The following is a 22,373-nucleotide window of genomic DNA, read 5'->3' on the forward strand; positions in this document are numbered from 1 at the left end:
ACCTGTACTGCCCGTGAACCATGGTTTGCACATGTTTATTAGTATTTGCATGCACGTTCGAAAATCTAACCCAGCATGAGCATTAGTTGGTTAGAAAGTCTACTGTGTGCGTACACAACATCCCAATCTAGATTATCTAAAGGTGCTAGTGGCATATACTACTATGCATACGTATTCATAGCAACTGTAAATGTTGCAACAGGTTTACATCAAGAGGCTGTTGATGTTTAATGTCACCAGTGAAAGTACATGTAATAATGTTCTTGTCAAAATGTGCTGAGAGATGTTGATTCACATTTCTCAAATATATTTGAGTTTGGGGAGAAAGGTAACTTGTTTAATAGCCTTAATTGTTTAAATGAAGTGGTTGTCACAATTGTATAGATGTTGTAAATCAAATACATATTTTATGCAACCTGAGAAGTACAGTTATTTTATCTCTTTTCGTCTATAGCAATATCTGATTTCAAACAATGTGGTGAGTGCTCATTGTAGCCATGTTGCTAGCCGGTGGACTGAAGCTTTTTCTCTTTCATATCATCTCAGAGAGGAAGATCCCAGATGAAGACTACATCATATTAATTGATGGTTTAAATGAAGCTGAATTTCACAAGCCAGATTATGGGGACACCATAGTATCATTCTTGAGCAAAATGATCGGAAAATTCCCATCCTGGCTGAAGTTGATAGTGACGGTCAGGACAAGTCTGCAGGTATACTAAGACCATGTTTCCTATTAAACACACAAACGATGGATTTTTGTCATGATGGGTTTTCTTATTGAAAATCTTAACAAGTGTCATATAGATTTAATTATTAATTTTTTTGAAGTTATATCATTTTATCTCTCCTTTGCGCCAGTCTTTTTGTAATGCATTCATGCATGCATACAATGATTTATGTCCCCTAGACTCTTTCTCTGGATACTGTTACAGGACAAGAGTCTGGTCCTGCACGCTTTACTCGTGTCAATAATCCTTGCTCAGCAAGTAGTTCCATTCATTTCAGCAAGACTATTCACATGAGAGAGGACCACTCACCATCAGACTGCTTGCAAGACCAGGCCCGAAGTCTCTGAGACTGGACTGTTACGAAATGGGAGCTTAGTCGTGTATTCTCTCTTAAATGAGAAGAAGCTAGGAGAAGGGATTTCATGCATAACTTCCTGCCCATCAGTATGAGAATATAACTATGATAGACTGATTCAGGGTCTGTGTGTTTATTTGGTACAGTCTGAAGGAGTCATAACATGGGTCCAAGAAGCTATTTAACTCTATTAGAACACTTGATCTTCGGCAGTTTCTGAGGTTTTAGAGTGAATGTAGCTGACACTGTTCTAAGTGTTTTTGTCTCGGTTATGTCGACTTCAGCTCAATTTCTGTTGCTAACATACATTATAATGTTAGTGTCTAAGGCATTAATGAACATCCTCTTTGCTCAGATCCTGTACTGTATTTTCCTCTAGTGTAGTGACAATAGACAGGAAAATACCAATCGATCTATTTAGCTGTAATTCTCCCAGCCAGACCCCAGAAGTAATTCACCATTATTGTAAATCAAGAACTGCAGGGACTTGCAGTTCTCACTAGCAATTTTTGTATTTGTTACAGTGGCAGGTTGCACAGTCTTCCTATTTCAGTGCCACACTTTCTTACTTCCCCTTTATTTTAGGGTAGTTTAAATATTTCATTCTGGAAAAAAGGGATTTTGTAATGTTTGTTTCAATGACAGATTTTAAATTGCATTCCTGGTATTTTAAGCTCTCAGTTATTTAATTGGTCAGAGCTTTTGTAGCCCTCAATTTTTTTAAATTGTAAGATTTGATTCTCCTCTGTGCCCAAACTTTACTTTCAGGGAGCTGGTTGCAGCTCCCTGATTCTCAGTCATCCAGCACCAGTGCAAGTCAAAGCTTCAAGGGGCAGCTTTAACTTACAACACTGGCATAATATCTCTCAGAGACCTTATGCTAATCTAGATTCACCTCCATTTACCCACCCCACCACAACACACCTAATGTATCCCCTCATTCCCCTTGCATGGGGTGGGGTTTCCAGCAGGGGCAGCAGAATTGCCTCTCCTAGCTTTATATTGGCAGAGAGTAAAATTCTCTAGGGGAAACTTCCATCTCATTTACACTCACTTTGTACGGCATGAGCAGTGTAAACTGAACTTACCAGATCAGACATGCCAGCCCACAATATCTTGGTGATATATAGTAGATGTGCAATCCCACACTATACACTTTCAGAAACAGCCCTTTGGCTGAGAAAAGAGAACCCACTGTTGGCTCTGAGCAAATCAACGGCATATATAGTGTTTCCTTATGGCATTCACTGTGCAGTAGGAAATATCTACGAATAACCTTCCATTTAATCAACTGCTGTATGATGCTGAAGACTACTGCACTCAGCACTCCTTGAGATATACTAAGCTGTCTGTTTCCATGAGAGGCCTAGAGTCCTGGACCCCACCAGCGTTGGCTGCCCACAGGTGATGCCCTAACCTGGGCATCTGCATGACACAGAAGAAAGCTGATGGCAGGTCCAATAGCTGGTTGGGATGGGACTATAATTTTAAAGGGCACTGCTCTTTGTGAATACTCCAACCCCTTTCCTTGGCAAGTGTGTTAGGAAAAACTTTCCTCAGTTTTATTTCAGCCACCTAGTTTTACAAAGAAACCCACTCCAGTGCTTTTTAGATTGTAAGGTCCGTGGGGCATGGACCATGTCATCTTAGGTATTTGCCCAACACCTCTCTAGGTGCTGATGGAATACAGATGTTTATTTTTATTAATAATAAGCCCTTCCAACATGAATAATTTCTTTTCTTTTCTTCCAGGAAATAATTAAGTTGTTGCCCTTCCATAGGATTTTTTTGGATAGACTGGAAGAGAACGAAGCCATAGATCAGGACCTCCAGGCATATATCCTTCATCGAATACACAGCAGCTCTGAGATCCAGAACAACATCTCCCTTAATGGCAAAATGGACAACACTACATTTGGCAAACTCAGTTCTCACCTCAAGACCTTGAGCCAAGGGTCCTATCTATACCTAAAGCTCACTTTTGATCTCATAGAGAAGGGCTACCTGGTACTAAAGAGCTCCAGCTATAAAGTAGTCCCAGTCTCTCTCTCTGAGGTTTACCTATTGCAATGCAATATGAAGTTCCCAACACAGTCTTCCTTTGATCGGGTTATGCCTCTCTTGAATGTGGCAGTGGCATCTCTGCATCCATTAACAGATGAACATATATTTCAGGCCATTAATGCTGGCAGCATTGAGGGCACACTGGAATGGGATGACTTTCAGCAGAGGATGGAGAACCTCTCCATGTTTCTTATCAAGCGTAGAGACATGACACGAATGTTTGTTCATCCGTCTTTTCGAGAATGGCTTATCTGGAGAGAGGAAGGAGAAAAGACCAAGTTTCTCTGTGACCCTCGGTAAGTAATTGCAATAAAAATATCTGCAGTATTTCACTCTTGCTCATCCTAATAATCTTGCTACTGTATTTTCCACTCCATGTGTAAGCGGAGGAATAGTCCCGCTCTTGTGGGGAACTTTCCTGGCTTCTGCACTACCCCGGTGAAGTGGGCTAGCGAAAGGATCTGAGTCCTCGCTCCCACTTCCTTTACCCAGTGGCCTCCCTGCCCTTGAGGACTCCCCTTCCACTCTCCTGTCTGGCAGAGTCCTTGTAACCCCAACAAGGCTGGGCCCAGGATTCCTGGGGGGCTCGACCCCCAACCCTGCTATGGTCACCTAGGACAGGGGCTAGGGTGTCCCCATTCCAGGGTGCTCTCTCTGCACTGGGCACTTCTCTGACTCACTGACCATTACATACAAGTTAAAGCAAATGCAAGTTATTTAATCAACAATGAATTTTAAAAAGAATAAGGAAAAATGGGAAAGGTTAAAGGAAACACATCAACCTGCTCTGTGGCAGGGAACATCACAAACAGTGTCTCTGGAACGTCCGGGCAGTTCACAGTCTGTTCCTTGTAAGTCCCAGGCCCCTTCTCAGGCCCTGGCTGTGCTGCAGGGATGCTGTGGGTTGGACACTTGCTCTGGTGGTGGCCACAGGCTCTCAGGCTCTAAGTGGTAGGACCCTTCTTCCCAGTGTCGCCCCCGCCCTGTCGGGGTTACGATCCAAGCCTGGCCTGCAGAGCCTCTTGGCTGAGGCGTCTCCCTGTGCTGGGCCCGCTGCCCAGGGTCCCCCTCGCTCTCCCCAGCTGTTCACCACACCCAGCTCCGGACTGCTCCAGCCCCAGCTGCACCACTCGGTCTCAGCACTGCTGCTGCTCTGTCTCCAGCTCCCTGGGCTGCTTCTCTGGCCCCTCTGGCTCTGGTTGCTGCAGCTCTGCTCCCAGGACAGGTCTGCTCTGCAGGCTGCTTCTGTGACTCTGCTCCCAGCACTGACCTGCTTCCTGGGCTGCTTTTCTGGCCCCTCTGGCTCTGGTTGCTGCAGCTCTCCTCCCAGGGCAAGTCTGCTCTCTCTGGGCTGTGCCTCTGGCTTTGGGGCTGCAGCTCTGCTCCCAGGACAGGGTCTGCTCTCTCTGGGCTGCTTTTCTGGTCCCTCTGGATCTGGCCCAGCTCTGCTCCCCAGCTTAGCTTGGGCCCCTGCTTTCTCCTTAGCTCGGCCCCACTCTGTCTGATCCAGGCAAATCCAGCTCACACGGAGACGGGACCTCCCTGGCCTCCTGACTCCCTGATTAGCCTGCCCGCCCTGTCATTCAGGCTGACCTGGAGCATTGGCCTCTCCCCATTGTTCCTGGGGACTGTCAGTCTCAGGGTCCTGATTCCCCATCGACCCTTCCCCTTTTAGTACTGGGAGCTAGCCACCAAAACACCCCACTGACTGTTAGTAAGGGGGCAACAGTCCCCTTACACATGCATCTGATGAAGTGGGTTTTAGCCCATGAAAGCTTATGCCCAAATAAATTTGTTAGTCTCTAAGGTGCCACAAGTACTCCTCCTCCTTTTTGTTGATACAGACTAACACAGCTATCACTCTAAAACCTAATAATCTTTGAATATGGATAAATACAGTACAGACTAAATGGGAGATTCTTAGTCCATCACATCTGCAAAGGCATATAATCAGTCTGGGATAGATGATAAAGAGATGAAAATCAAACAACATACACACATATATATACAATGAGCCCGATTCAAAAGCCATTCTGTACATAGAACTCCCACTGAATGTTTTGTGAATGCAGAATCAGGCCCCATTGTGTTTTTGGAGTGTGAATTCGTGTTTAAAAGACACAATGACCATCTGATAAATTATTATTGTGTTCCTGGCATAGCTGTGAACATAAGTTATATCAAGTCACTACTAGACTTTATAGTCTGTTTAAATGCACTGATAGCATGAGAATACTACTACATTATTAAAAATGTATCTTCTGTCTTTCAACCTCAGATTGGGTGCAGGTGTTGTCTTCATCATTTTAATTGTACATCCCAACAGTTCTAGTTTCACTTATATTAGCCCATTCCCTGAAACAGATATATAAAAATTGGGAAAGTCATTCATATTCTGAGCCCCAGCAATGCATCTCCTTGAACCGGCAGTCAGTACATAGTGATAGTATCTGCTGAAAGGTTTCAGAGTAACAGCCGTGTTAGTCTGTATTCGCAAAAAGAAAAGGAGTACTTGTGGCACCTTAGAGACTAACCAATTTATTTGAGCATGAGCTTTCGTGAGCTACAGAGCTGTAGCTCACGAAAGCTCATGCTCAAATAAATTGGTTAGTCTCTAAGGTGCCACAAGTACTCCTTTTCTATCTGCTGAAACTGAGTATTCAGCCAAGGTGACAGTCACTCACCTCATTAAAGCAAGTTGTTGCTGTTATCAGTGCCAAGGTAAAGAATATATTTACCATCTCGGGTATGGAGCTTCTTGGTAAACAGGATTTAGTAGAAAAAATAACATACAGCTGCTCCCAGTGGAAATCCTGGCTGCTTTAGAAGATTTCTGCACAGCTCTCCTGTTATTTAACCCTTGCAATGCATCTTCGACTTCTCCGCAGTTATCTTTATATCAGTGTTAATTATTTATGTTATATCTTTCCTCAGAGTCATTAGATACTTCTCACCATGCAATGCTTTTCCCACCATAGCTTTCACCAGAGTTATCTGCTAATTGCAAAGCCATTTAAATGCATGTGTCTCATTTATTTTTAATCCGAGCCTACTGTACTGAAAACATTCTCCCTAATATCCACTTGTGCTTAGCCCAGACGCTTTCTGACCATAGTAATTTTTGACTGGATGTACACAATTTCATCAACTAAGATGTGAATCTCTAATGCACTAGCTACTAATTACTTTACTGTTTTATCACAGATGGGACAAAACTGTGGGTTTAGGTGCAAGCTTTGACACTTGCTGTTGATAATTAGTCATGGCATACATTTTGCATGAAAATAAAAAAACATTTTCTTCCTTCTCTACCAAATACAGTAAAGTTAACCAGAGCACATCTGATGGATTAGGCATCAATTTTTTTTACACTGTGTATGTGCTGTAGTAATTAGGCAAATTTGTAAAGCTGTGCAAATGTGTGCAGTTCTGATTCTCAGGATTCCAAGAATGTCCTTCTCCTTAGTTTTGGTCTACATGGGTTTATGCCTTCTGAATGTGCCTTTGAGCTCCAAGTTTGAATGAACTCACAAACTCAAAGCAAAACTCAGGCAAAACTGCTGTTTCACCAGGCTTTGCACTGAAACCATGCACAGCCAGAAATTTCACATGGTTTTAGCATGAAATCATAAATCAGCCATGGTTCACTCTGAAGGTAACAAACAGTTTGGGCTGAGCTTCAGGTTTCATGCAGTTTTGTAACCTTTATGCACAGTGTGAATGTTTTGCACAGGCTTCCCAACTAACACACGTCATCTGGAGCTTTGAATCCCTGTACTGTAATGATGCTGATCATCTCAGTTATTGAACTTTCCCTGACCTTGAGTATACATGCCTGACAGGTGCAGTGTCATGAAGTTCATTCTTACTAGTATAGTGAGGGGAAACCAATCCTCCGTTGTTCCAACGTTCCCGCACCACAGAACTTGCCATTCAGAGCTCAGACAACCTGTAATACTGAGAGAGTTATTTCTGTGGGCTTTCAGGCATCAGTTTAGTCCCAAATTTACCATCTTAAACAGATGAAACCATAAATCGCTGTAAAAGGGGAGGAAAAAACCTTTTGTAAATATGAAATCGTAGACCAGAGCTAGCCAGGCTTCACTCACTTACAGTAATTTTTGCCAGAGGCAAAGATGAAGCACTCTGATGGACTGCAACAGAAACAATAAGTAGTACTGGTTCCTGTGCCCAGAGGGCAAGTCCATACCTACTGAAGGACTATTAAAAACCTCTAATGCATTATGTGTGCTAATTGTATCATATCCTGATAGAGAGAGAAGTTGGGTGAGGTAATATGTTTTATGGGACCCATTTCTGTTGGTGAAACAGACAAGCTTTTGAGCTACACAGCACTCTTCTTCAGGTCTGAGAAAGATACTTATAAATAAAATGCGGTACATATCAGTCATCAATAGTGCCCCGGAGAGTTAGCTATTGTGTTGTGTAAGTCTTCTTGTCCCACTCTCAAGGTAGAGCTGACGTTGAGCTCAGAGCGTGGTAAGCCCTCATCAACAATTAAGATGAAAAATCACTTATGTATTTTCACTACATTAATTGGGGCACAGCTTGCCACTGATTTGACTAATAATAGGACAAGTGTGTGAAGACTTGCTTGCATTTTGTTTGCTCATGGTGAGCTTGATTTTTTTCCCCAGTAAAATGGAAATTGAAAAGGCGTGGTAGCTGTGTGAAGCACAGTTTAGTTCCCTTGTGCTGAATTTCAGAAACAAGCAGCTAAACCTAGGCTTGTTGACTTTGCAGAGAGCTACTGTAGAGATAGTGATTGCTGAGGCTGATTCTCTCATGAGAATAGCTTTGAAACTGAAGTGTGACCATGTGAAACAGCTCTTAATTGACTTTCCCTGACAGAAGTGAACAGATTTGGAGGATGTTATGGAGGAAATTGAGATAATGGGACCTGGGTCAGCAGCACTGCAGCTGGGATGGTCTTTTTCCTTCCATTAATAAGACTGGAACATCCATTGTCCCATCCTCACAGCAGAACAGAAAAGGAAAAACAAACAAACAAAACGGCTAAGTATCGTACTCAAATTTAACACATGCTCTTCTAGCTACATACAATCAAGCAACAAACCTCCTGCCCTCCAGATTTTTCTTTTAGCCTGTTGTGCTTCTAGCCTTCTTCTTCCCTGAATGCTCAGCGTGAGTTTTCTAACCAAAGCAAAGGCTAATTGGCATTGAAGGGAAACACTATCATTCTAGATTATCCCACAAGGGAGCCCCTCAGCGCTGACTGTTTAATAATAGGACACAAGAAAAGCTCTTGCCTGATATTTTAACCAGCATTGTAACCAGTAATGACTTCTGCAGACCATCAGTGTACTACTGTTAGCCAGTTGTATTATGTGATATATAATATAAAACTATATACTGGGCGACCATTTTTTAAGGTTTATGCACAAGGGGGCAAACTTATCATTGTGCATTTATCGTTACCTCTGCACTTCTGGACCTAAATGTTGCTATAATGCTAAGGCATTTTTTGCATAGACTTTTATTTTAGAACCTTTCATGCAGTGATTTCAAAGCGATTCACAGACTTAGGAAGGAAGGTGTTGTTATCTCTGTTATAGATGGGGGGAAAATGAGGCACAGAGAGCTGAAGTCAGCAAAGCGCTGGGAGTCAAATGTAGACCCCAGGTCTCCTTACTCCTTGTCTGCCTCTTAAGCCACATCAAACATGTTCAGAATCTTTCAGCTAGAGTCTCCTTTTCTCTTTGCCTGTGTTGATCTCAGCAAAGGTAAGGAAGGGACAAGGTAGGCTGGTAGCTTCCTTTGCACCCCCTTAATTCTGGCTCTGGCCCCCGGGGCTGCGCTAAATTTCCCAATCTTGTAATCTCTCTCTATGGGCCATTGCTCCAGTGTAGAATAGCTGGCGACATTCCCTTCTTCTCCTGACACCTCTGTGCTGGTCAGAGAACGCTCCCACACACAGTTACACCACTGGAGCTGTGTAAAAAGGTGTTTAGGGTAAGGGAGCATTTGGGCCTTCAACCAGGGCGGGATTAACCCATAACTGGGCCCTAAGCAAACATATACTTTTGGGCCCCTACCTTCGAATATGAGTAACAATAGACAGCTGATACATGGAGAGAAGGGGAAAAAATACACTTCGGTGATGTTCCCTCTCATACATGCCCTGGCAGTAAATTCCCAACCCAGCCTGTTCACGTGCTGCTGTTGGGGAAGGAAGTGGTTTCTTTAACCAGTGGCCCCGTTGGGAACAGCAAAGAGAGCTTCAGCTGTGTGTGAAGACTGTCTCTGCCCACTCATCCACTGATGCGGGAAACTTCACTCACCTGAACGAGCAGTGTTGCAACCTGGCACATGGGGTTGCCACAGCACTCAAATTTGTCCCAGCCGCCCCTCCGTCATGACACATGCTGGGTCACAATGCCACTTACTCAAGTGAGTGAAGCTCTTTCAGTTCATGAATCGGTTAAAATAAAATAAAAATCCACTCCCCCCCCTCCCCATTCCCACACACATATTTAGACCCTATGCACATGCCTAGTTCGTATATTCATCAGCCTGGCTCTGCTTTCCTCTCATAATAAAATGCGCTCATGGTATATCTGTTCAGATTTAAAATAATGAAAATTACAGAGGTCACAGCTTTGCTCCTGTACAGTGAGATCCCCAGGAGGGAGTGAATTGCTGTATGATCAAAACCTTCCAGTACCTACTAGGTTATATAGGCAAAGCAGAGTTAGGAAATCTCAGCTGCATTTGTATTTATTAAGCTTGGCCCATGAATACATGTAATGAGAAATGCTCTGCATCTACAGAAATGAGGCAATGCCACTTTTTCTCCCTCGCTGTCTCAAGAAGGATTTATCCTGCATGGAGTCAATTTTAGCTAGGCACATTTCTGTTTTAAAATTGAAACTTTTAAATGTGTGGTGTGTCTTTTAGGGGGACAGTCACCCTCTTTTCACCCTCCTAAATAAGAAATGCAGAAGAGAGGTACTAATCTGAGGGAGCAGAATGTCATTCATTAAAAATGTCTTAGGAAAAATGGCCTGCTGTGCACTGTGCATTTTTACTAAATGAGGGTGCAGTTCTATCCTCCTAAGACTCTGGCTTACGGCTTTATTGCGGAGGCCTTGGACAGCTGCAGTAAGAGTCTCAGAGGTGCTGAGCACTTGAAGATAAAAGGAGCTGCAGGCACTCAGTATCTTTGAAAATCAGGCCACTGGAGTCTTGTTGAGAGCACAATGCAGAGGAATAAATCTTTTGCAGTAAATTTCCCTTCAGTACACAGAGAATTAGGCATACAGCCACTGTCTATTAATATTAATAGGAGACTTCTGGCTAATACCCCAGGAAAGCTCTATAAAAATTAATGAGAGCTACTAGTCCTCTTTGTTTCACCTTTGCAGAATCAAGTCAGTTCATATCAGCCTTCAAAACTCTTAAGTAAAGGTAGCTTGGTAATAACATCTTGTAGGAATTAGGGTGCAGTAGCAATCTAAACCGAATGTGTGAAGCTATAAACCAGTATCTCGAGTTGCCATGGTTTCCAGTGGAATTACCTTATATCATCATCTAGCGTGGGTATTTTACATTCTTTTTTCTCTCCCTACATCTCCACAAAATCATGCTGCCGATGGAGCTCTTAGTTAATCACAGTTCAGGAAGCGACTATTTCTATATATTACCCAGCAAACTTATGTGTTTGTGCAAATTAGCAAAAATATGACGTTTGTATTTTTGATATATAGCCTAGTCTCTCTGAGAAATAATAATGCTGAAATGAAAGGGAACGGATGTAGAAAGTTTGGAGACAACAAGCAGGAGATAGTGTAACTGACTCGTATAAAAATTCATTTACACCTCAGAACTGCAAACTTCTTAAAATGCTGCTGCTTTCTTGTGTCACACATTGGCTTGTTTTAATAGTCTAAATTTCGTTTCAAATTGCATATCTTGGTTTGTCATTGTGGAGATACGTTTAATTGTTGAATGCATTCATTCGTCTATTTTCAGTAACCTGAGAGTCCCTGAAGTCTCTAAGCAATACATTCTTCTTTATAAGTAGTTGGTGTGGTAAAGGGTTCTCAGAAAAGATGGGGACAAACCTGAGGGTGGTTTTGTTTGTGTGTTTGATGGATTTTATTCAGGGAGGTGAAACTGCCATTTCAGTTTGAGGAAAAGAAAAATTACAGTTTTAACAAGAATTTTTAAATCCCTTGTGCACGTGTGTGTGTGTGTGTGTGTGTGTGTGTGTGTATAAAAAAACACACATTGTGTATATACTATACATATATACACATATACACATATACACACCAACTCTCTCTCTCTCTCTCTCTCTCTCTCAAGGCCAAATTTCAAAAATGCTCACACCCAACAGCTCCCATTTAGGTACTGAAATGAAGTGGCCATATTTCAGAAGCAGCCATTGTTTCCAAAGGGAGCTGCTGGGTGCTAAGCACCACTCGTTTAGGAGCCGAAATGGGAGCTGAGCGCTTCTGAAAATCTGGTCCTTACTGGACTCCAGTACTGTGCCATTTTCTGTTTTCATCAATGAAACTCTGTCTCTTTCCTTCATAGCTCAATACCCCCATTTCTGTTTTACACCCCAATTATCTATTTGCTAGTAAGAAAATTAGTTCTCCCATATAGTACCTCTCTCCAGGCTCAATATCCCATTCTGTTTGATACCCCAATTATTTTTTGATCAATACAGATAAAATGTACCACTCCCTGTCATTATTATTCTTTTTATGTTTTAGTGGCTGCAGACTCGTTTGTTAAGGCACATTCACACAAGAAATCAAATACATTAATCACAGATTTAGCTCAAGAAATCAAATCTCTTGGTTCTGTCTTATTTTCGCCAACACTTTCAGCGCTAGTGTGCTCTGCATGCCCCCAGTCACGTATATACGCCAAGGCACTCAGCTCACTGGGACACAGACACCAGGGATATGGTGTTGTGGTTAGTTATTTTACAGTGCCCAGAGGGGTGCTGGGTGCTGTACATCACAGATAAAAAGACATGAGGCCAGATTCTCCCCTAGCTTGCACTCTGTGCAGTCATTTTCACCTGCACGCAGCCAATGTAGGGTGGGTACAAAATGCTATCCAGTCAGAATGCTAGCATTGTGCACAAACTTCACACGAGTGAAATGTTGGTACAAATGGGCAGGAGTGGTAGTTTGGGGCACCGTTGTGTTCCTGGTATAATAAATGTAATAAGATGTGGGTATTTTCATTGCAATATCCCATTTCTTCATCAGGATAAACTGGGAACAAGCTTGGGTTCCAGACGTTGGGTCATCATAAGTCCTTCATCATAATTCATCATAAGTCTTTCAGTTAATTAAACTGGCAAACGTTGCCTGTACCAAAGCATAGTAAGTTTGCTGTGCTGCCATCATTGGGAATAGTACTGTTAGGCATCCCAGAAGTCTGCCTGGAATGAATAGGGCCGTCTTACTCCACTACATTCAGTGTAATAGCTATAAAATAGCGAGGGAATTTATCACAGCTTGACGAAGTGAACATAGGAGAACCATTACCTTGTGTAAGTAACCCTGTACACCATCATAAAGAAATCCCGCTGTTCCTTGAGTGACTCTGTTTAATCACATTCAGAAGTACAGATTCAAGATATGATAGAAAAACATGCTACTAACCGGGGTGGGAAATGTAGCAGGGACTGTTGAGGGCAGTATAAGCTAGTGTTGTAATAATAATCAGAATGAAAGCATTGGACTAACTACACCTGTGGCATTGGTGGAAAATGTGAAACAAGAAAAGTGATGGTTTAACTTGGTCTCAGGTGGTGGGTCTGCTCTTTTAATGAAGTGCTGAAATGCATTTTTGAACTGAAAGAGTTGGGCAGGGCTGCAGCCCCAGTGTCAGTCTGAACAGAAGATGGGAAATGCCGCCTGGCCCATGAAAGCTTATGCTCAAATAAATTTGTTAGTCTCTAAGGTGGCACAAGTCCTCCTGTTCTTTTTGCCACCCAGGCAGATTCTAAACCGTGATTAATGACATGGAGATCTGAAATAATTGTGGCCACCTGAAAAAGACTTTACCATGAATAGAGTAGCTCAGGGTTACCAGCTTGTGATAGACGCAGCCCAAACGCTAACAGAGACAATGCTGTGTGTGTGTTTTGTATACGGTGAAGGTCACATTTTAATCAGCTAAAATGTACATCTAGTTTGCTGCTTCTCATTTTGCCACCATCCTTATTTCCCTCCAAGCCTCCTCCCTCAGGCCCTGATCCAGCAAAATACTTAAGCCTGTGCTTAACTTTAAGTACACAAGAAGTTCCATTGACATCAAAGCATCTGCTTGCTGCTTTGCTGCACCAGGGCTTTCGTACATCCTTTGCACTCCACCGTGGTTAGAACTGGCTGTGTCCTGACCCAGGTTCTCTGCCAATGGATCTGCAAGATGTTCTGGTGGTTCTAAAACTGTTCGGGGCCGCACTTTTTTCAAATGGCCTTTCATTGTGGTCTGCCATCAAAGTATTTTGACTCCAGCTAGTTTTATTGATCAGGCAATTGGACTGCGGTAAAACAACTTGCACTGTGGATAATTGTGAGAGAGCAGAGGAAGTGAGGGAGCTGCTTGCAGGAGACTTGAAGCCTGGAGCAGACTTGCTAAATGAGCTAACCAGAGACACCAGGCACAGGTAGGGAACCTCAAGTAACTGGTTTCTTGTAAGAAAGCTGAAGCAGTTGTTTGAGAGGGCTGATCCTGGGAAGTATACAGGGGAGTCAGCTCAGAGCAGGACAGCTGCAAGCCAAACACCAGGGTGGGTCACACCCTAAGAACTAATATAGAAAGAGGACTATGAATGAACCCCTTGTCACACCCAGGCTGTGAGGTAAGAGCCAGGCCTCAGGACAGATTTTGGGGACTTTGAGTTTTGCTTTTGAGTTTATATGTCTGAATAAACCCTTACCCCAATAAGGGGCAAGCAACATTTGAAGGAACAAGTGTGTGGAGTCTCTGTAGAGGGAGAATAAAGGGCACCCCGGCCACAAGAGGGCACTCAGACCAACTCATTTACAATAACCCTGCTGCTCAACCCAATCTAGTTAGTCCACTGGTCTCTCCCAAATGGTAGCACTTTATAGTGATTACTCTAAGGAATTTTTAGCTGACTGCTCCCCAAAACCATTGAAAGTAAAAATATAACTGCATGTCACTCTACCTTGAGTTGATGTACCATCCAATAATTCTTTAGACTCTGAACTAAAAACCACTGTATGCTGTACAATTTTCATATCTGAACACTGAAAACGCACATTGAAATAATCCATTCTGTATCACTGTCCACAGGAAAAAGATGCACCTTGAACAGAAATTTATCAAAGAAAACATGAATGTTTGCTACATTAAAAATGCCTCTTAAAGCATCCTTGTTATGACCATATGATGGGTTGGATCACAGAAACCCCCTGGGAGCTCCCATCTGATGTGCCAAGACTACTTCTGCCCCTGCTTTCCTGCCCAGTCAACTTAGGACTTCAGTGCCCTGCCTGGTTTGAGCCAGACCCACTAGCCTGCTGCAAACCCAGACCCAGGTCTGAACCATGTCACCTAACAGCGGAAGGCTTAACTGAAAGCAGCTTACAGAAGTGTGCCTGTCATTAACACTCAGATGCCCAACTCCCAATGGGGTCCAAACCCTAAATAAATCTATTTTACCCTGTATAAAGCTTATACAGGGTAAACTGATATATTGTTCACCCTCTATAACACTGATAGAGAGATATGCACAGCTGTTTCCCCCCCCCAACTATTAATACATACTCTGGGTTAATTAATAAGTAAAAAGTGATTTTATTAAGTACAGAAAGTAAGATTTAAGTGGTTCCAAGTAGTAACAGACCGAACAAAGTGAATTACCAAGCAAAATAAAATAAAACCCGCAAGTCTTTGTCTAATAAAACTGAATACAGACAAAACTTCACCTGTTCCAGTAAGCTTCCTTTTACAGACTAATCTCCTTCTAGTCCCGGTCCAGCAATCATTCATACCCCCTATAGTTACTGTCCTTTGTTCCAGTTTCTTTCTTGGGGGTGGAGAGGCTCTCTCTTTAGCCAGCTGAAGAGAAAATGGAGGGGTCTTCCACGGGCTTAAATAGACTTTCTCTTGTGGGTGGAGACCCCCTCCTCTCGCCAATGCAAAGTCCAGCTCCAAGATGGAGTTCTGGAGTCACCTGTGCCAGTCACATGTCCATGCAAGACTCACAGTTTTTACAGGCAGAAGCCACTGCCCACCTGGCATCTTGAATGTCTCCGGAAGACGTCTTATGTGGATTGGAGCCTTCCAAGATGCACTGTTCCTTAAGTGCTTCTTGACTGGGCACTTAACTTCGCAAATTCCTTTCTCCAGGAACTGACCAAATGCTCTACTAAGGTTATTTAGAAATCAAGCTAGTACGTGGCCAATATTCATAACTTCGAATAGAAAAATGATACATGCAAACCAATAGGATTAATAGATTCAGTAGATCATAACCTTTACATAGATATGTTAGATGGCATATGTAGCATAGAACATATTCCAGTTATGTCATATATATTCATAAGCATATTTCCATAAAGCCTTATGGGGGGCACCGTCACAGACCAGGCCTCAAATTTAAAGATCTACAATGACCAAAATAATCTTTAATAGAGGGCCTGATTCTCCTTGAACCTTGTGCAGTAATTTACCCTTATGCAAAGGGGGTGTAAAAAACTTCAAAAGCAGGATCAAACAAGAACAGGTGGTGCAGTGGAGAATCAGGCCCAACATATCCAGCAGGTTAAGGTGCTAAATATATTTTAAATCCAAGATCATGGGAGTGCTTAATTTAGAGAAGGCTTAGTTACTCTATCTATCATATATATTTCTTAAGTATTCCTGAGATTTCTTGTCACAGTCTTAAAGCCACACCTGTTTACTTAAAATACAAAGTAATCCATTCGTAACAGCCAGTGAGTCAGTTGAAATGCTTATAAACTAATCTAGGACATAAGGATTTCTTCTTTGCTAACAGAGATTCACCTTGTCAAACTCATATTAAAACAGTGGCTTTAAATCCTTTTTTTTAAAAATAGTTAATATCTTTTGTTGCCTTTAAATCTAAAAGGTGGCCATAGATTTTCCAATTCCATCCATGATGCTTCCCTGGGCTGCTTCTGTTATCTGCCATTATTTCAGGCAGTTCAGTGCAGATGTTCCCCTGAAAGAGTTCTTGGGGAGAATTCATCTACATTATCCTGGATAAACTAGAGATGTTTTGCTTCTCTGGGACAGCCAAGTGTTTACTGTAGTCTGAGGCATGTACTCTCCTGTACATAATAAAATACAGGCACAATGTCACCAGTGCAAATAGAATATTAAACAAAAAATAAACCTTGAGAAATATTAATATTACATCAGGATCATTAGCAGAATTTCAGAGTTTCAACTGATTTGCAACAGTGAGATGACTGCTGATCAAAGAGATGGGAAGAAACTTGGTAACTTTCTATCATGAATCATAATGTTGGTAGAGATTGTTAATGCCCTGTTAAAGGAGGTTAGGGTGCCAACTTTCGCCAAATGAGGGGGTTGTTAGGCACATGCACAGTAAACCATCTCTCGACGTCTGAAGACCTTGCTAGCTACCATCCTTTTTCTGCCCTGCCCTTTCTGGAGAAGATTGAGAATGTGGTTCCAAGAAAATATGAGAGTCAGATTTCTTTGATCCTGTCTCTGTCCTTGACCTAGATTTTAGCCTCCATGTGGATATGTCTGTGGTGGTTTTACTGGTAGCTGTTCACCTCCTAACAAGAGACAAGGGTCAAATGACCTTGCTGATTTTATTACGTCCATCAAAAAACTTTGGTCACAGGATTTTGTTGATTTGACTGCAGACCCTTGCAGGGTAGACCAGTCTGCATCAGAATGATTCCATGCCTGCCTTTTAAAGACGTCCCAGAGTGTGGCACTGGGCAGTTACCCCTTGGGCTCTCTTCTATGGGATTCCACAGTTTTCTGTTTTGCCATTTCTCCTGATCAGTATACATGTCAAGCCATTGGGTGATAGTGAAGCAGACTGGGCTATGATAGCACCAATATACAGATCCTGTGTACAATCCTGTGTCTTATATTCATCAAAAATTAAGTGCATCGCATATCTGTTTGACTGAGATAGGGTCTTTGTTAAGGCTTTCAGTTAAGATTGGACGTCTTTCTAAAAGACATTCTCCAGTTAAACCACAAATTAAACTTGATACAGAAATCACTGTGTGAAATTCTCTAGCCTGTGTTATGCAGATGATCAGACAAGATGATCGTAATGGTCCCATGTATCCTTAGTCTCAGGGACTGACTTTTGGTTGTGTGTTTAGTACCTAGCACAATGTGGTCCTGTCTATGATTGGGGTCTCTAGTCTCTACTGCAACATAACAAAATCATTGTAATAATAATAATATGAACGACTTAGTCTAGATAAGGCAGAGGTGGGCAAACTACGGCCCGTGGGCCGTATCTGGCCCACAGGACCGTCCTGCCTGGCCCCTGAGCTCCCGGCCGGGGAGGCTTGCCCCCGGCCCTTCCCCCGCTGTTCCCCCTCCCCCGCAGTCACACCGCCGCACAAGCAGCGCCCACCCACCTACCAGGCTTTCCAACAAGCCTGTCTTGCCGATCTGAGCGGCTTAGTAAGGGGGTGGAGGGGGGAAGGAGTTCTTGGGGGGCAGTCAAGGGACAGGGGGCAGTAGGATGGGGTGGAGGTTCGGAGAGCGGGGCTGTCAGGAGACAGGGAGCAGGGGGGGTTGGCTAGTGGGTGGGGTCCTGGGGGGGCAGTTAGGGATGGGGGTCCCGGGAGGGGGGGTCAGGGGACAAGAAGTGTGGGAGGGTGGGGGGATCAGGAGTCCCGGGGGGGTCTGTTGGGGGCAGGGGTGTGGATAGGGGCGGGGCAGTCAGGGGACAAGGAGCAGGGGGGCTTAGATAGGGGGTGGGGTCCCGAGGGGGTGGTCAGGGGACAAGGAGCTGGGAGGTTCTGAGGGGGGCAGTCAGGGGGCAGGAAGTGGAAGGGGGCAGATAGGGGGTGGAGGCCAGGCTGTTTGGGGAGGCACAGCCTTACCTACCTGGCCCTGCATACCGTTTTGCAACCTCGATGTGGCCCTCGGGCCAAAAAGTTTGCCCACCCCTGAGATAAGGTGATTTGATTTTAGTTGGCAGAGGAAAGCAACCAAAGAACATCACAGGGTAGGGATCTTGCCCCAGAATTAGGGAATGCACCTGTCCTTGTCACACTTCTTCTGGATCTTCAATTACTTTTAGATTTCCAGGTGACTTCTGTGGTTCAGTGTACAGTTGTTCATCTCTCCATGGCCTAATCAATTAAACCATTCTTCTTTGCTGCAGACTTTACAGCTCCAAGGTATTATTGAATCAACTAGCTTAGAAAGAGTGGGATATTCATACAAATAAGAATAGCACCTGCAGTGATGTAAAATTACAAAGATTTTGAATTCTCCTGCTTTACAGCCTAAGCTGATCAGTGTTTTATTCCATAGGGCGTGATATTGCACATATAGGTGCATTTCCTATTTTGCCTGTGTTATTTCTTGCATAACGTTTAATGAACTCTATATCCGTTCACAGTTAATCTCTATAATAAAACTCCAGGATTGTTGTTCTGAAGCCTAGAATGTCTGCTGAGTCAGTGTGAAGTGATAGAGACAGCCACAGGCATGGCTGAAATCTCTTTTAGTTCCGAATATCACCAGGTTGAATCATCACAGGGTTTTGTGATCTGTTGCTGTACAATTTTTAAATTCTCAGCCATTTTAATTACACCCATATGGTGCAGCAGAAAGGCATGCCATGCCAAAAGTCCTACATAATTATACTGTCCGAGTAACTCAGTCAACCCACACCCTTATTCTGCAGCTAATTTACATACAACAATTTCATTGGTTATATGAGGGAGACTGCACAGATGGTGGATTACTTGGCCCAGCTGCCACAGTTCTTCAAAACCACCCACACAACAACACAACCAGCACACACAATATCCCCAAACACACACAGCGCCTCACCGCAGCATCCACCCATCATTCGTCACCTGCACGAATCAGCACAAATCTCCCTGCACAGAACAGCCCCCACACAAATCAACAGCTCTCCCAGCCCTACACACACATTTGCCCACCTTCCTTCTTACTGTCTGCGAGAACCAGATGGAGTGTTGGAGTCCAAAGGTTCTGTGGTAGTTGGAATGTGACAGCTGATCAGAAGGTAGGAGTAACAGCTGTGCAGGGTAACAAAGAGGTGGTTGTGTCTCCAGCCAGGGGGACAGCCCTCTGTACAAACTGTGGGGAACATGGACTTTTAAGTTCTCAGCCATTTTGACTTTATAAATTATACAACACAAAATCCCAAAGCACAATCTCCCCAAACACAAGTCAACACAACCGCCCTTCGTTCATCACCAACACAACTCGATAGCACGACCTCCTAGACACAACAACACAACCAGAACACACAATAACCCCAAACACAGATAGCTCCTCACCACAGCAAACATCCCTCATTCGCCACACACACAAATCAGTACAAAATCTCCCAGCATTAGACGCATACTCGCCCACCCTCACTCAAATTTACCATAAACTTGAGCAGCAAAGCTGCATTTCCTGACTGGTACATGAAATAAATCATTGGTGCAAAATTCAATCAGTTAACTTCAGTGATCTAATGATCTTTCAAAAATGCCCACCGTGAATGGTGAATCTTTGTGCTCTGTGTGTGTGCTGGGCAGGACATTGGCTTAGAGCATCTTTGTTTTTTCAGGAGACATTTTTGCAAATTGGCTTCCTTTTAAGAGAGACGTTTCCGAGATGTCTAGTAGAAAAGGAGACACTTGTCTTTGCCGGGACAGGAAGTACTGTGTGCACTGCAGTTCTAATAGAAGCGCACTGTGGAGCTCTGAATAAAATATGAACATGAGTCTCCTGGAAAAGCGAATTCACTGGGCCCAGTGTCAACTGTCTGTATGTTGGAGGGTTTTCATCAAATTAGCTTCAAGAAAGGCAACTTGGATATAAATCAGGGAGCTTGGAATTTACAGAGCACAAAGCAAATCTATTGTGGCTGATGCTCACTGACACTGCCAGAGTTGTATAAAGGGGCCTTAGTGTAACAGTGCCTTAAATTGGGAGTTAGTGTAATTTTTACACCTATTTTAAATCCCCTTTGCTGGAGAGATAGAAAGGTATCTTCGTGTAAAAGAGAATCAGGCCCGTTAGCTCTTTATCTTCATCATCCATTGTAATCTTTGGGCACATTGAGAATTTTTCTCAGATCACAAAACTGGAATTCTGAATGTGAGGATATGTCTGTGGGCAAAGAATGTAGTCGGCAGAAGATACCTACTAAAGCAGGAAGGAAGAGATGGAGGAGTAGTTTTAGGGATAATACAGCTTTCCTTAATCTAGTGATGTTCAATGTTAGAAGAAAGCAGTTCTTCCTGTAATTCTTTTGTATTGCTACATGATGTAATGAAGTTGACAAATCAACTGGGGGTGTTCCCCCAACCCGCAAGAGAGACTCATCCCCTCCAGACAAGGTGCTCAGGAAATAGCTGAATAAACCGGGTTTGTTGCATGCCTTGAAAGAGTAAAAACAAAAAAAACAACCCCACGCCCAAATCCTAGGCTCTTTTGGACAAGCAGATGAAGTGAGTTCCTCCCTCATCCTGAAAACACTGACCAGCCTGGCAGCGTTCAGAGTGTTAACTGGAATCTGCTAGTTAATTTTAACTGCCGGGAATGTGAATAACAGAAGTGGATCTCTGTGAAGAAGCCAGGGCACAACCCATGCAGGGCTTTGTAGGTCAAAATTAACACCTCGGTTTGCTTTTTGTACGTGCTGTGGATAATGAATGATGGAATGTAGGGATGTGCTTGAATATCAAATTACTAATAGCATGTGAATTGTGATATTCAGTTCTCTGTCAGTGCCCCTTGCTTTTCACTTTTGGTGTGAAAATGTGAATTATGTGATGCTTTTGTGATTAGAATCCATGTTCACTAGGGACTAAGATAGAACCACCCAGTTCATGTTCATTGGTGCCCTCGATCTGCATTTGAACCCTGGTCTCCAATGGTGAAAGCCCAGAGAAGAAACTACCCCAAGCTGATTTGTTTATGTGGTGATGTAGTTTTCTCTTATGGTGAAATATTGTAATGGGAAGCTCAAGTTTTTTTCCTCTTAAAATGGAACTGTGAAGAGAAAAGTTTGACACCGTCACAGCTCACCCCTATCTGATGGCATTGGGCAATCTTAATACTGATTTGTAAACTCTTCAAAGCACCAAACAAGATCAGTTACTCATTTAGGCCCAGTAATTTTTGTATGATTGATTCTTATTAATTTTTTTAATTAAATTTGTAAATGTGTTTATTTTAGCATTTCTAGAGGAATCTAATTCTTATCTTTCCCCTTAATTAATGTTCTGCTCTGTGTATACAAACCGTGGACTGCATTCTCATTTAAAGTAAGGCCCCTTTATGTTGCCCTGGCAATTTCTGTAATCTCTCCAGCTCTGTGACCAATATAACAAAGAAATAATTTGCCTTTCCACTTCTGCTGGTATTGTTTCTTCTCAGCCAGCAGGTGTCACTGTTAAACAGATTCAAGAATTCTAAGGCATGCAGATGAAGTGAGCTGTAGCTCACGAAAGCTTATGCTCAAATAAATTTGTTAGTCTCTAAGATGCCACTAGTACTCCTTTCCTTTTTGAGAAATTCCAGCGTGTGTGAACTCTTCAGGACCAGCTTAACCTACTGCTGAAAATAGAAGATGAGACGTGAAACAAAAGGATAAAATGTGATTAGTTTGTTGTAGCATTCCCAAACAGAAGTCGTGCCATACCTTATACAGCATTGATATAATATCAAGAATTCAAAGGGGACATATCAGAAAGACAGATATAAATGGGCATTCAAATGTATATATAGCAATAATATCCCAAGTACATTGGGCAAAATACACCACACATATTATTCCCAGTTGAAGATTGTGAGTTTTCGTTGTGATTGAAGTGGACCGTCAGAGCATCGATAGAGTGCCATCAAGGGGACCATAAGCAGAGTGATTAGGAAGACTTATTCCACTCATTTGCTTTAATTTTGTTTCCTTTCTTTGGGCCAAATGATTCATCCCTGCAGTTGCCCCTTGCCAGTAT

The 22,373-nt window shown here is 42.9% G+C and overlaps 1 protein-coding gene across 8 annotated transcripts in view; it reads left to right on the forward strand.

Annotated features, from left to right (window-relative positions):
* The window catches only part of TANC2 (tetratricopeptide repeat, ankyrin repeat and coiled-coil containing 2), a 675,729-nt gene that overhangs the window by 588,844 nt on the left and 64,512 nt on the right, over positions 1–22,373 (forward strand). For all 8 annotated transcript variants that reach the window (XM_037886783.2, XM_037886784.2, XM_037886786.2 and 5 more), the window contains 2 exons: positions 547–713; positions 2,839–3,446. In XM_037886783.2, the coding sequence (XP_037742711.1) occupies positions 547–713; positions 2,839–3,446 (775 nt within the window). The remainder of the gene's footprint in view (positions 1–546; positions 714–2,838; positions 3,447–22,373) is intronic.

This window comes from Chelonia mydas, chromosome 27, assembly GCF_015237465.2.
Source record: "Chelonia mydas isolate rCheMyd1 chromosome 27, rCheMyd1.pri.v2, whole genome shotgun sequence".
In the NCBI taxonomy this organism is placed as follows: Eukaryota; Metazoa; Chordata; order Testudines; family Cheloniidae; genus Chelonia; species Chelonia mydas.